Genomic DNA, 14,060 nt, shown 5'->3' on the forward strand with positions numbered 1-14,060 from the left:
AGGAAAAATCACAGAATGCTCTATATTTGTGTGATGTCCGCATGAATGGCTTCTATTGAGTTCAATGGAAGCGGTTCAAGTCATAGCCCGTCCGCAATTGACTTTGCAGACAGATCACGTATTCCGCATCATCACCTAGCAACAGCGCGAAAAGAAGATTTGGGAAAAACATCTGTACTTTGCATGTCTGACGGCGGTTCACCATGACCGTCCGCAGTACAGAGAAAAAAGAGAAATGAGCAGTACGTGTGGATGCTGGCCTGGGAATGGGGTTGGATTCCACTGTGGTTCACAACAGGTTCGTGTGCAGGCAGCCATACTGTTATTCTCGGAAAGAGACTTTCTTGATACTAAGGCTCTATCCTGGGTGGAGGAACTGATAAAACTAATCTACATGCCCGTTCTACCATTCAGTGAAGGTTCTAGGTCTCCATGTCCCATACAGGTTAGCACCGAAGTCTGTGGAGGGAAGAATAGTGTTCATACCCCCAAACAGGGTTACACTACAAATAATCTGCAGGTTGTTGTGGCTTCTGTTACAAATGGAGACCAAAACACAGATGTGAACAGAAGCAAAACCACTGAACGCCCCATCAGTTCTCTCTTTATAACTGCATGAAGCTTCATTAGAGAGACATGATGGTGAATGAGGAAGGAGGTTTTTGTACGGCTCTGTATCACTGTGTGAGAGGGGTGTAAGCACCCTGCTGACAGTAATAATGAGCGATATCGTCTGCTGTCACTCCTGTGATTGTTAACTTGTAGTTGGTGTAAGGAGATCCAGCGCTAACACCAGAGAACCGGTCGGGGACTCCTGTATATCTGCTGGCTGCATAATAGATAAGAAGCTTTGGTGGTTGTTCTGGTTTCTGTTGGTACCATTGTAAGTTGTTCCCCGTGTTAGTACTGGATGTACATGAGAAGGTGACTGTATCTCCGGAGGACACAGAGATATAATCTGGAGATACAGTCATTGTAATCTCTCCACAGGATCCTGAGGATTAGAAGAGACATAGTCATTAGTGATAAATGGGGATCTATTCCTACAAATCCTGATCTGATGATTGATCCCGCCGTATAGATTTCTCTACACACAATCATGGAATGATCCTAATCTCTCACCCTGAATAGAAATGAAGATCACAGCCAGCAGATAACTGCGAGAAACCATCTTGGTGTTTCTGGACTGTCAGATACAAACTATAAGATGAGACTGTACAATGAGTTCTATATAGAGAGTGACGGGGGAGGTTCCAGGAGACCCCAGAGACTGTATGGAAATACTGGGGACATGGAAATTCTGTGGTTACGATGTGTGATGTGACTTCTAGAATGCAGAAATGAAGATTATTTGGCAGATAACAGCTGACAGCTGAGGATGACGTTACATCAGAGGTGGAGTTAGGTCTTCCTGCAAAGAAATCACTGGGGCAGAGGGATCAAATTTATATTCCAAATTCTTCACAGATTAGATCCCTAAAACATAACTTTTATTAACAATTAGCTAAAACATATATGGGGTCAAGACAAACAAACAAGAAAAATAAATAAGTGTATTAAACAAATACCACACTAATCCGAATTCCACAGCCAATAGATTGCTGTGCAAGACTGAAAATGATTACTGTAGGGTTAATTAGACAGAACTGTACTAATAACACATGCACTGCCTAACAAAGCCTATTTTCTGTTATTTTTGCATTGTGCGCAACGGAGGAGGGCCACATTCTGCCATTGTTGGGGAGAGCTCACAGAGCCACCCGTGACAACCATCTTTAAAGCCCTGTGCACTCACCCACAACGGCTGGCCTCTTCCCGGACACTGCAGGTCTTGACCGTATTGTGAACGTACCGCTGAATCATCTTCTGTCACTCCTGGGATTGTTAACTTGTAGTCACTGTAAGGATACCCAGCGCTAACACCAGAGAACCTGTTCGGACTCCCGCTTGTAGCGGGGTTGCAGCATAGATAACAAGCTTTAGCGGTTGTTTTGGTTTATGCTGGAACCAAAATGTTTTGTGGCAATGTGAATGCTCTTCCGTCTGCCTGACATGACAGCGGGGATTCCCAATACAAATAGTACGTTTGTAAATAGTAAATCAGAGTTCAGATGTTAATTTGATGTAAAATTTGGGTAGATTCCATATCAAATATGCAGTGAAAAATACCATGTGATCATGGTCCTAAGTGACCCATCAGTGTAGCACCAGAAGTCAGGAGTGTAGCTAGGGTATAAGGAGCTCAGGGGCACAATATTCATAACTTATGTTCCCCTCCTTCTCCCACGCAGGAATAATCCCCTTTTGCGCCCCTAGCACAGCTATAGTGCCATTCTTTGTGCCACTTCCATAGTGATAGTGTTCTCCTATGCGACACCACAATAGTGGTGTCCTCTTATGTCTGCACCAGAATTATAGCGTCTTCCTATCTGCCCCTGCAGACTTATATTGTCCTTCTGTGTGCCCCCCCCCCTTCACATCTTATGTGCCCCACAGAATGATCGTGCCCTCAAGAATAATAGTATCTGCTCTCTTCTCCTTGCCTGGAGCAGTAAAGAAGAGCGCAGCAGAGGCGGCACTGTGTGGCAGCTGACAGGCAGGCTCACAGACACAGAGGGTTAATACATAATTGCCCCTGGTCTGGTGTCTGAATGATCTCTGGAGCTGGAGAGATCAGGGGAAGCAAACTACTTCCCACTATCACAGTTATGGTCTCTTTATGACAACTTCATTCAGTGAGCAGAAGATCAGATATAAGAGCTCTAATAAGGAGAGAACTCTTTCTATGGTGGGATTCCTCCTGATCACTTTCTATGTCCTCCTTGTTTAGTACATTCCTGGGAGGAGAATATAATTAGTGTAAAATACATTATGTATCACCCATCACACAATATATAACACTAAGCTGTATATAGGACCTGCTCTATCCTGTGCCTTACAATTATGTATTGTGGATATAATCACAGAAATAGGGAAAAGAATGCGGAAAAAAAAGAAGCAAAAAAACATTTAGTAAACTCTAGCGCTGCACTTATATCGGACTGCGTTGCTCTCAGGTCATGTGACTAACGAAAGTGACATCACATCCCTGAGAAGACGGCTGTGATAGTTAAAAACTGTCTGGAGCAACACTGTTGTGGTGCCTATTGGCTTGTGCAGCTCGTGGACGTGGGAAGAAGTGATGTAATAATACGGAGGTGCTGCCCAACCGGATGGAAGCCCTACTAGATGTAGTCATGCAGAGACACAGAATGAAAGACTGAGAGAGCTGGAGTATGGCGCCACCTACCTATAAGGAAAGCAGGAGTGGAGAAGAGCAATCCAACATCTTGTTTAATTGTGTAAACCAAAATGCATCAAAGCAAAACAGGCCCCTACTTCAGTAACACTGGAACATGTACTATGGGGTGGGCATGGGTACGGAAAATAAAAAGGGGGAGGAATGGAAGGATATGGATGAAGCCCAAAAAGTAAGAAAATAGCAAAATTGAACAGTCATGTATGCAGTAAAATAACATGAAATAAAATCTGATCTAATAAATGCCAATGAATTCAAATAAATCCTATGAATGTTAAATGCTTGAAAATCCCATACATGGTGGTACAATGTGATCAGACTCATGAGAGGGTGAGTAGGTACAAAATACTGCATAGGAGAGTTGGGTAGGGGGTATTAAATAGTAAGAAAGCAAAACATCAGTATCCCATAACTAAGTGCTAAAATCAGCAATAAATGTAAAAGGCAAAAAGTAAAACCTTTTCAAGCATGAAGAGAAACAAGAGGTGATGATGTAGAATCAGGTAATACATCGAGAAACTCATATGAAAACACATGACATATGGCTGAGGGATTCTATGGGATCATGTCTATAGCTGACAATGCTTCCACTAGGATATTGGTAATGAGAATAGAATCTATTTCCGGCAGATATGGTGCGACTAAATGGAACCACTAGAGGGAGCAAGAGTCACATCAAAGGAACAGCGCTGAGACGTATTGCAGCAGGAGATGTACAGGACCGCATGTGAAGGATAAAGCAAACTCACCAGCTGGGGGATGGGCAGCTGGTTGTACAAAGGGGGGGCAAGTGTGAAACAAATAGGCAAAATTAACAAAAAAGTAATTTAGTTTCTTTTTTCTTACATTTTTTTTAGTGTTTAATGTGCACCATAAAAATTATGTTCAATTTATTGTACATGTCGATACAGATGCGACTATATAAAACGTAGGTTTTCTTACATTTTTTTTAAACCAAATTTCTTAAAATTTCCTACATTTTCTTAATGCCCCTGTAGGAAATTTCAACCTGTTAACCCTAAGATCGCTATAATAATAAATTGTTTCTGTATAGCCGATGACACCGTGGAGGAGCTCCACCCCTCTGAGAACCCTTTACATGCCGCAATCAATATCTCACAGATCCCTGCTGCTATGGTGGGAGGCTGGGTGGAGGGCGGCTTCAGACGAGCAACTATAGTTGGCAGCATGGAGAGTAGTTGCGCCTGAATGAGGGGAAATTCTTCCCCTTCGCCAGCTTTCTAAACTCCCCACCGGAGTAAAGAAGTTTGAAAATAACCGCGAGACGAGAGCAGCTGCCTACACTGGAGTTTATGTTATGGACATCTTTATTATGAAAGAAGGTTTTAATATATGTGGGTGGTTACCTTGAGTTATGAAGTTGCATCAGGTTTAAGACTACAATTCCCATGCCAACATTCATTTTTAGGGCTCCTTCACACAAGCGTATATGTGTAATTGCATTCCCCCGTATACATCATATATTCACATAAATGAATTTTTTACCAAGTTCACGTCCCGATCGTAATTGGCGTACTCAAAGCCATTCACATGGGGGCGCTGCTGCATGCATTTGAATAAAATGCTTGGAATGACAATTCCTAATTAGGGCAAGCTGTCTTCTTTTCCCCGTATTGTACGCCGGGTAGATCCACCCCCTCCCTTTTATCCAGATGCCATAGAAGTCTATGGGAGCTTTCTGCATAACACAGCGAAAGATAAGTAAAGACCCATCTATTCGCGCCCCGTGTAAAAAGACATCTAAGAAAGATGCAGCAGGTCCTGTTTCTTCAAACACAAGTATTTTGCCCGGAAAAAAACACGTTTGCCTGAATGAAGCGACTGAAATCCAACGCATCGTGTGGTTGTGTTATATGTTTAACATATTGACATGCCTGCGCACATAGTCATCTGACTAATCCCTTAGACCTGATATTTACTTTGTAACCGGCCTCTACCACCAGACATTTCTCATGGGGACGTGTCCCTCCCAGTAATACATACTGGATGTGGCTTCACTATCCCTCATACACAAGCATGGCTTCATTCCTGGTTGGTCTCTCCTTCCACAGCTCACAAGGATCTGATCTGCTGCTCCCATATCACTGCTCCTAAAAATCAGGGGGTAATCTCTTTTATTCCCACTAGAGGTCACTATTCAAGCACAGTACCCTGTGAAGGCAATAGCTGGGCAGCATGTTGGGATATGCTGATATGCAGCGCCATGAGCTATTTGTATAGTATAGCTGTTCTTTCAATTGTTTAGGAACAGCTTGGCTACCCGACTAACTGCATTAAGTGTTACTATTAATATTGCTGCTACCGTACCCTGTAGTTGTAGAGTGAACTGATGTGTATTAATGTGTCTCCAAATGGATAGACAATCTCCACAAGATATCTCTCCTGTCATAGAGAAATAGCAAATGTTCATTTATATATATATATATATATATATATATATATATATATATATATACACACACACACACACACACACATACGGGTATATAAGTGCAGCATCTCGGGACTTCTTTTCAGAGCATTCATTGTTGTAATATGTGTATGTACTGCTATTAGCATATACATCCCATTTAAATGCCCATTTACACGCAACGATAATCTCTCAAAATTCGTTCAAATGATGGCATATGAGTGATAATAATCATTGCGTGTAAATGATTTTAGGTTGAGTTTAAAATCCATCATTAGGCCGGAGAAAGATAACACAGACCGCATGCTGTGTCCTGCATGGGAGATTACATTGTATTCTTCTGACAGTCCATGACTGACTATGCAAGACCAATGGAGCTGGGGTCTGCAAACTGCTCCTGGAGTCCCTTTTACATGCAAATAAAGCTAATAAAGTGGTAATGGACATTAGTGTCCATTAACACTTTATGCAAAACGATCTCTAAAATGGTCAATCTTTAAATAGTTTGAAAGTTTGTCTTTGTGTGTAAATGGGGCTTTAGTATATTTACTGTTATTCCCAGTGAGAGATCCTTTCTTAATACTAAATATTTATCCTGGGTGGAGGAACTGCTAAAACTAATCGACATGCCCATTCTACCATTCAGTGAAGGTTCTAGGTCTCCATGTCCCATACAGGTTAGCGCCAAAGTCTGTTGAGGGAAGAATAGTGTTCATACCCCCAAACAGGGTTACCCTACAAATAATCTGCAGGCTGTTGTGGCTTCTGTTACAAATGGAGACCAAAACACAGATGTGAGCAGAAGCAAAACCACTGAACGCCCCATCAGTTCTCTCTTTATAGCTGCATGAAGCTTCATTACAATAACATAATGGTGAATGAGGAAGGAGGTTTTTGTACGGCTCTGTATCACTGTGTGAGGGGATACTGAGCACCCTGCTGACAGTAATAATGGGCTATATCGTCTGCTGTCACTCTTGTGATTGTTAACTTGTAGTTGGTGTAAGGAGATCCAGCGCTAACACCAGAGAACCGGTCTGGGACTCCTGTATATCGGTTGCCTGCATTATAGATAAGAAGCTTTGGTGGTTGTCCTGGTTTATGTTGGTACCAGTGTAAGTTGTTCCCCGTGCTAGTACTGGATGTACATGAGAAGGTGACTGTATCTCCGGGGGACACAGCGATATAATCTGGAGACACGGTCAGTACAATCTGTGCACAGGATCCTGAGGATTAGAAGAGACATAGTCATTAGTGATAAATGGCGGATCTATTCCTACAAATCCTGATCTGATGATTGATCCCGCCGTATAGATTTCTCTACACACAATCATGGAATGATCCTAATCTCTCACCCTGAATAGAAATGAAGATCACAGCCAGCAGATAACTGCGAGAAACCATCTTGGTGTTTCTGGACTGTCAGATACAAACTATAAGATGAGACTGTACAATGAGATCTATATAGAGAGTGACGGGGGAGGTTCCAGGAGACCCCCAGAGACTGTATGGAAATACTGGGGACATGGAAATTCTGTGGTTACGATGTGTGATGTGACTTCTAGAATGCAGAAATGAAGATTATTGGCAGATAACAGCTGACAGCTGAGGATGACGTTACATCAGAGGTGCAGTTAGGTCTTCCTGCACCCGGGGAATAGAGGCTGTTTGGCATTTTCACTTTCAGACTAATTAATGAAGTAATGTAATATAACATTTTTCCCCTACATTGGGGCATCTGGATGAGGACATCTGAGGATAAAACCTCGCAGTGCGGCTTCTGGGCCGTTGTGTTACAGATGAAATATGTGCTGAACAACATGTCAGCGTAGTTTACATATTGATTATTGGCTGAGTAGTTTTGCAGGTAACGCCGCTGTTTACCTGCACAAACTGCAGCGACAGCAATGCTGATCCTCTTCTGTCTGCCTGACATGACAGCAGGGATTCCCAGTATAAATAATCAGAGATCAGATGTGGATTTGATGTGGAATTAGAGCAGATTCCAAGTCTAAAATGCAGGGAAATATACCATGTGGACAACCCATCAGTGTAGCACCAGAAGTCAGGGGTGTGGCTAGGGTATAAAGAGCGCAGGGGTATAATATTCATACCATATCATTCTATAGTGATAATGTCCATCCATTTTTTTTTCATCTGACCTTGGCCTTAATGGAAAAAATTCCTTCCTGACTTCAATCTGGCAACCGGAATAATCCCTGGATCAACACTTTTGAAGTTATCAATGATTATAACACATAATATTGTATCGCTCAAAAAAGACGTCCAGGCCCTCTTGAACGTATATTGAATTTGACATCACCATGTCCTTGGACAGAGAGTTCCCTAGTCTCACTGCTCTTACAGTAAAGAACCTACTTCTATGTCGGTGTAGAAACCTACTTTCCTCTAGACGTGGAGGGTGCCCCCTTTTTATAGTCACAGTCCTGGGTATAAATAGATGATAGGACAGATCTCTGTATTGTCCCCTGATGTAGTTATTAGGTCGCACCTCAAACGTCTTTTTTCTAAATTAAATAATCACCATTTGGATAACCTCTCTGGGTAATGTAGTGCACCCATTCTATTTATTACTTTAGTTGTCTGTCTTTGCACCCGCTCAAGCTTTGATATGTCCTTTTTGAGTATAAAACTGTTCACAATATTTCAGTGTCTTGTAAAGAGGAAGAACAAGGATCTCGTTATGTGCCCCTAGAGATCCTTTGATGCACCCCATGATCCTATTTGCCTTGGCAGCAGCTGCCTGACACCGGTTGCTCCAGTTAATCTAACAGTTAACTAAAATCCCCAAGTCCTTTTCCATGTCAGTGTTACCCAGTGGTTTCCCAGTTAGTGAGTAACGGTGACGTGTATTTCCTCTGCTCATGTGCATAATTTAACATTTATAGGTGTTGAACTTCATTTGCCACTTTTCTGACCCCAACTTATCCAGGTCCTCTTGCAATCTCCTTGCAAAATGTCTCACTAGGAGCAGCAGGGAGGGTCCTAAAGAACAGTCACATATACTTTGTCCTGTCACACCTGTCTATGCGCTTCTCTTCCTAAGCTCAGAGCTTAGTGTGGCAAATAGCTGTCTACCTATTGGCTATCTGTCACGCCTCCACTGATTGGTGAGTAAGTCCCCAGGTGGGAAACCATTAGTATCGAAGATAGAGTCCCGCAGCACACCAAAGAATGTGCACAAACGCAGAGGGATTGAATAGGTATATGCCAAGCCACCAGTGGGACTATGGACCTCCAGTCCCTGTGACGAACTTTCAAGAAAAGGAAGTGGCAGCATCCATCCGGGGTTTTTAATTTAAATATCAAAACTTTATTGCTCCATATCCATTTACTTGTCTGTTGGATATGGAGCAATAAAGTTTTGATATTTTAATTAAAAACCACAGATGGATGCTGCCACTTCCTTTTCTTGACAGGTGGGAAACCATAACATATGTGTTACCATGCGGCAGCTGCCAGGGGCGCGGGTGGCTGGTCGGCGTGGTGCGCACGCTCGTGGGTCCGGGCAGCGACGTGCGCGCACCTGTGAGTGCAGCTCTATGCACGAGCCCCTGGTTAAGGGATTCTGCTGGGAGGTGGTCGCCTCCCTCTCTCTGCCCCTGGGGGGAGGCTTCTGTTTATAAGGCTGGCAGTGAGGTCCATTCACTGCCAGTTATTGGTTTCTATTCAGTGTGCTTGCATCCTGCCTCTGTCAGTCTCCTGTTTTGACAGCTTTTGCTTCATCTGCCAGGTTATCCCATCTGCCTTGGTCTGCGTGTATTTCCTTTTGGTTTCTCCATCTGCCCTTCCTGTCGGTATTCCACCCTATTCCATCTTGGTACAGCAGTCCCCCCTCTCTGTCCCTAGTGTGGCCGCCCTTGGGTAGCCAGGGTTGGAGGCAAATAGGCAGGGACAAGGGTTGGGGGTGAGTTCTAGGGCAACCCAGACTGGTGTATCATCGGGTAAGATACGTAACATAATAACTGGCTCTTCAAATTACTCTGTGGGTTTTGTTTTGCTCTCCAATGGAGACTATGAGTGTCCTTGCTAGTCAGTTGCAGGATCTAGTGGGAATGATCCAAGACCTGTCCGGTCATATGGACCAGGAGCAGTGGGTGTTGGCACAGGTTTCTGCCGCCCCATCTATCCTTGAGCCCAAGTGTCCTCTCCCTGAGGTGTTTTCCAGGGAAAGAAGCAAGTTTTTGTTTTTCAGCAGGCATGTAGACTATATTTCTGGATGCGGCCTGGATCGTCCGGCTCAGAGTCCCAGAAGGTGGTATTAATTCTGTCCTTACTGCATGGTCCCCCCCCCCCCCCCCCAGACTTGGGCCTACTCCTTACCCGAGAGTTTGGCTTGCCTGCAGTCTGTTGATTCGTTTTTTCAGGAACTAGGAGGTATTTTTGATGAGCTGGACCGGGCAGGATTAGCAGTATCTTACCTCATGGCTTTGCATCAGGGGCAGCAGTGTGCTGAAGACTATTGCTCTAAGTTTAGACAGTATGCCAGTGAAACCTCCTGGAACGATGGCACCCTCAAGGATGTGTTTTTGTTGGGTCTTTCTGATGCTGTCAAGGATCTAATTATTTCCCATCTTGCTCCCATAACACTTAATGAGGCGATGGAATTGGCAGTAAAAGCAGACATAAGACTGAGATCTAGAGAAAAGGAACATCAGGCCTGTAAAACTATGGAGTCCTACAGACCCGCTCCCACTTCTCCCATGCCAACTCCTGGGGCTGAGCTGATGGAAGTGGGCCAGCTAAGTCCCGCGGAACGGTGACGGTTCCGGATGACTCACCGTCTTTGCCCCTACTGTGCGGAAGCCGGACATCGGGTAGCAACCTGTCACAGAAGCAACGGCAACATCAGTCTTAACTGGCGGAAAAACTACAGATCCTAGGCAATTGTCAGGAGGATCGCCTAGGATCACAGGTACTCCCTAAGTTGTTGGTGCCTTGTCCGGTTGGCTTCCGGAATTTTATTCGGTCTGGTCAAGCCTTTATTGATTTGGGTGCTGCCGCCAATCTGATTAATTTTAATTTTGTCAGACCTCTGATGACCGAATTTTCCTTGCTGAAACCCCCCATACGCTTCATCAGTATTGATTTGACCCCTCTCTCTGCAGGTGTTGTCAAATGGAGGATTCACATTTTATAGTTCACTGTGGGTGTTCTCCATTCTGAGAATCTGTCTTTCCTGGTTATGGAAAAGATGTTTGTTGATGTGGTGCTTGGTATGCCCTGGTTGGCACTGCACAACCCCCATTTTGATTGGTCCACCCTGAATTGACACATTGGGGGTCGTCCTGTCATAATCACTTAACTACTATAGCCATGTGCTCAGCAGATACCGTGCTTGTCCCGGAGTATTTGTCGAATTTTCAGGACGTATCCCCCAAAAAACTGTCTGAGACTTTGCCTCCCATAGGGAGTGGGACTGTGGTATTGATTTGATCCTCGACAGTCCCATCCCTAAGGGAGCCATTTTCAATTTGTCGGGGCGTGAGCACGAAGCCTTTAAGTCCTATATCTCGGAGTCTCTGGCCAAACAACATATCCGGCCGTCCAGGTCCCCTGTCGGGGCAGGTCTTTTCTTTGTTGGGAAGAAGGATGGGACATTGAGGCCTTGTGTGGATTATCGGGCTTTGAATAAAATCACAGTGAAGAACCCATGCTCCTTGCCCCTGATTCCGGACTTATTGAATCAGCTGGTAGGGGCCCACTGGTTTTCCAAACTGGACTTAAGGGGGGCTTACAATTTAATTCGCATTCGAGAGTGATATAAATGGAGACCGCGTTCAACACCCCGTTAGGACATTTTGAATGTCTGGTCATGCCTTTTGGACTCTGTAACACCCCTGCTGTGTTCCAGGGTTTTATGAACGCAGTCTTCCATGACTTCCTTTGGGTATTTCTAGTCATATATCTTGATGACATTCTGGTGTATTCTCCAGACTGGGATTTACATGTGCGGCACCTGAGGTTGGTTCTGACCCGTTTGTGTGAGTATCAACTTTTTGTCAAGTTGGAGAAATGTACATTTGGTACTAAACAAGTGTCTTTTTTTGTTATGTGATTTCACCCACAGAGATTCGGATGGAGTCTGATAAAATAGCAGCAATCTCCCAATGGTTCAGACCAGACAACCTTAAGGCTCTCCAGCGGTTTTTGGGTTTCACAAATTTTTACCATTGATTCATTCAGAATTACTCGGTTATCGCTCAACCTTTGACCGATCTGACTAAGAAGGGGGTCGACTTGGTAAAATGGTCGCCTGCGGCCCCATAGGCTTTTAGTCGTCTTAAAAGAGTGTTTACTACTGCCCCAGTGCTAGTACAGCCGTACGCGCGACAACCCTTTTTCATTGAGGTAGATGCGTCTGAGGTGGTGGCAGGAGCTGTATTGTCTCAGGAAGTCAGTGGAAAATCCGGGTATAGTCCATGTGCGTTCTTTTCGCGGAAGTTTAGTTCAGCAGAATGCAACTACGACGTGGGTAACCATGAGTTACTGGCGATCAAATGGACTTTAGAAGAGTGGCAACACCATCTTGAGGGGCTAGACACCCCATTACCGTGTATACCGATAACAAGAATTTGGTATATCTCGCCAATGCTAAAAGACTCGTTAAGCCTGGTGGGCATTGGTTTTTGCCAGGTTTCATTTCGTCGTGACATGTATCCCAGCAGAGAAGAATGTGAAGGCGGATGCCCTGTCACAGAGTTTAGGGGCGCCAAGAATATCTTGGCACCTGGGGTGGTTTTGGCAGCTGTAGAATCTAACTTCGTCCCTCAACTACAGAACTGTCAGCAGGACGCTTCTTCAGGGGTGCCGGAGGGCAAATGGTTTGTGCCAGAGACCTCACCTTTCAGAGTCATTGAAGAATCTCATTCGTTGGTTTTCATAGGCCATCTGGGGTTTCAGGGGACCCTGGATCTTTATTCTAGACACTTTCGGTGGCCAGGCATGTCTCAGGAGATCCGAGACTTTGTTAAGGGATGCTCTGTCTATGGACGCAATAAAAGTCGTCGGCGTCCTCCGGAGGGTGCTATGAGACCGTTACCGATACCTTCTCGTCCGTGGTCGCAGTTATCGGTAGATTTTATCACCGATCTACCAGAATCCCAGAAGTTCACCACTATCTTAGTGGTTGTCGACCGGTTGTCAAAGATGGCAGATTTTGTGGCGTTAAAGAAGCAACCTTCGGCAATAGAATTTGCCAAGATTTTTGTAAAAGAAATCATTCACCTACATGGGGTTCTCCAAAACATTGTATCTGATCGCGGGGTTCAGTTTGTAGCGCAGTTTTGGCGAACCTTCTGCAGAAACCTGGGAATGTCGCTTTCCTTCTCGTCAGCATTCCACCTGCAAACCAATGGTCAGACTGAGCAGAAGAATCAAGATTTAGTGCAATATTTACGGTTGTTTGCTAGCGAAAAGGCTCATCAGTGGGCAGAGTTCCTGCCGTTGGCAGAGTTTGCGCTAAACAACCGCAATTGTTCTTCTACTCGGGTATCTCCATTCTTTTGTGTATATGGTCAGCATCCTCGCTTCCTTACAGCGATACCTACTCCATCTGTCTGTCCTGCAGCTGACATCGCCACAGATACGCTGCAGGGAGTATGGAAAGAGGTACAGAAAAACTTGGAAGCGACGGGGGCTCGTATGCAGTTGCGTAGTGGGAAGAGTCTGTCAGTGTCTGAACCTTACAGGGTGGGACAGAAGGTATACCTGTCTTCTAAAAATCTCAAATTAAGGGTCCCGTCCTTGAAGCTGATGCCGCATTACGTGGGGCCCTTTGTCATCACACGTGTAGTGAACCCTCTCGCCTATGAACTGGGTTTGCCAGCTACATTGAGGGTTCACAGGGTTTTCCATAAGTCTTTATTGAAACCTTCTCTCCCTTCGGTGAGTGGAGGCAAGTAGGCAGGGACAGGGGTTGCGGGTAAACTCTAGGGCAACCTAAACTGGCGTATCATCAGGTAAGATACTGTAACAATATGTCTCTATGTAGAGTGGGCATGGCAGAGAGAAAGTTCAGGAATCTAGAGGGGAAGTGAAGGAAGAGTTAGTGCACAGAGAGAGGAGAAAGAGTGAGGAGTTGTAGGAGAGAGGAGCGTTAAGAGAGTCATGGTCGGAGAGAAGGGGTGTTAGTGAGCTAGCAGAGTGATCAGTGTTCTACCTAAGCCATCAAGGGCAGCGAGGTCGCTTTCCACTCCCTTGTTTTACCCAGGAGTGAGGAGAACTGAGCTGGTGGTCAGCTTTCCACAAAATAGTGATTTTAACTACCCAGTGAAGTCAAAGCCAGGATTAGTCTAGCGGCCTTCTATA

The 14,060-nt window shown here is 44.7% G+C and overlaps 1 gene segment (V, D, J or C); it reads right to left on the reverse strand.

Annotated features, from left to right (window-relative positions):
- Positions 1-677: 677 nt before the first annotated feature.
- On the reverse strand, positions 678-1,171 carry LOC136573309 (probable non-functional immunoglobulin kappa variable 6D-41). The segment is given in 2 exon segments: positions 678-994; positions 1,123-1,171. Coding segments are annotated over 2 exon segments (366 nt in total).
- Positions 1,172-14,060: the final 12,889 nt, after the last annotated feature.

Source organism: Eleutherodactylus coqui, chromosome 7, assembly GCF_035609145.1.
Source record: "Eleutherodactylus coqui strain aEleCoq1 chromosome 7, aEleCoq1.hap1, whole genome shotgun sequence".
In the NCBI taxonomy this organism is placed as follows: domain Eukaryota; kingdom Metazoa; phylum Chordata; class Amphibia; order Anura; family Eleutherodactylidae; genus Eleutherodactylus; species Eleutherodactylus coqui.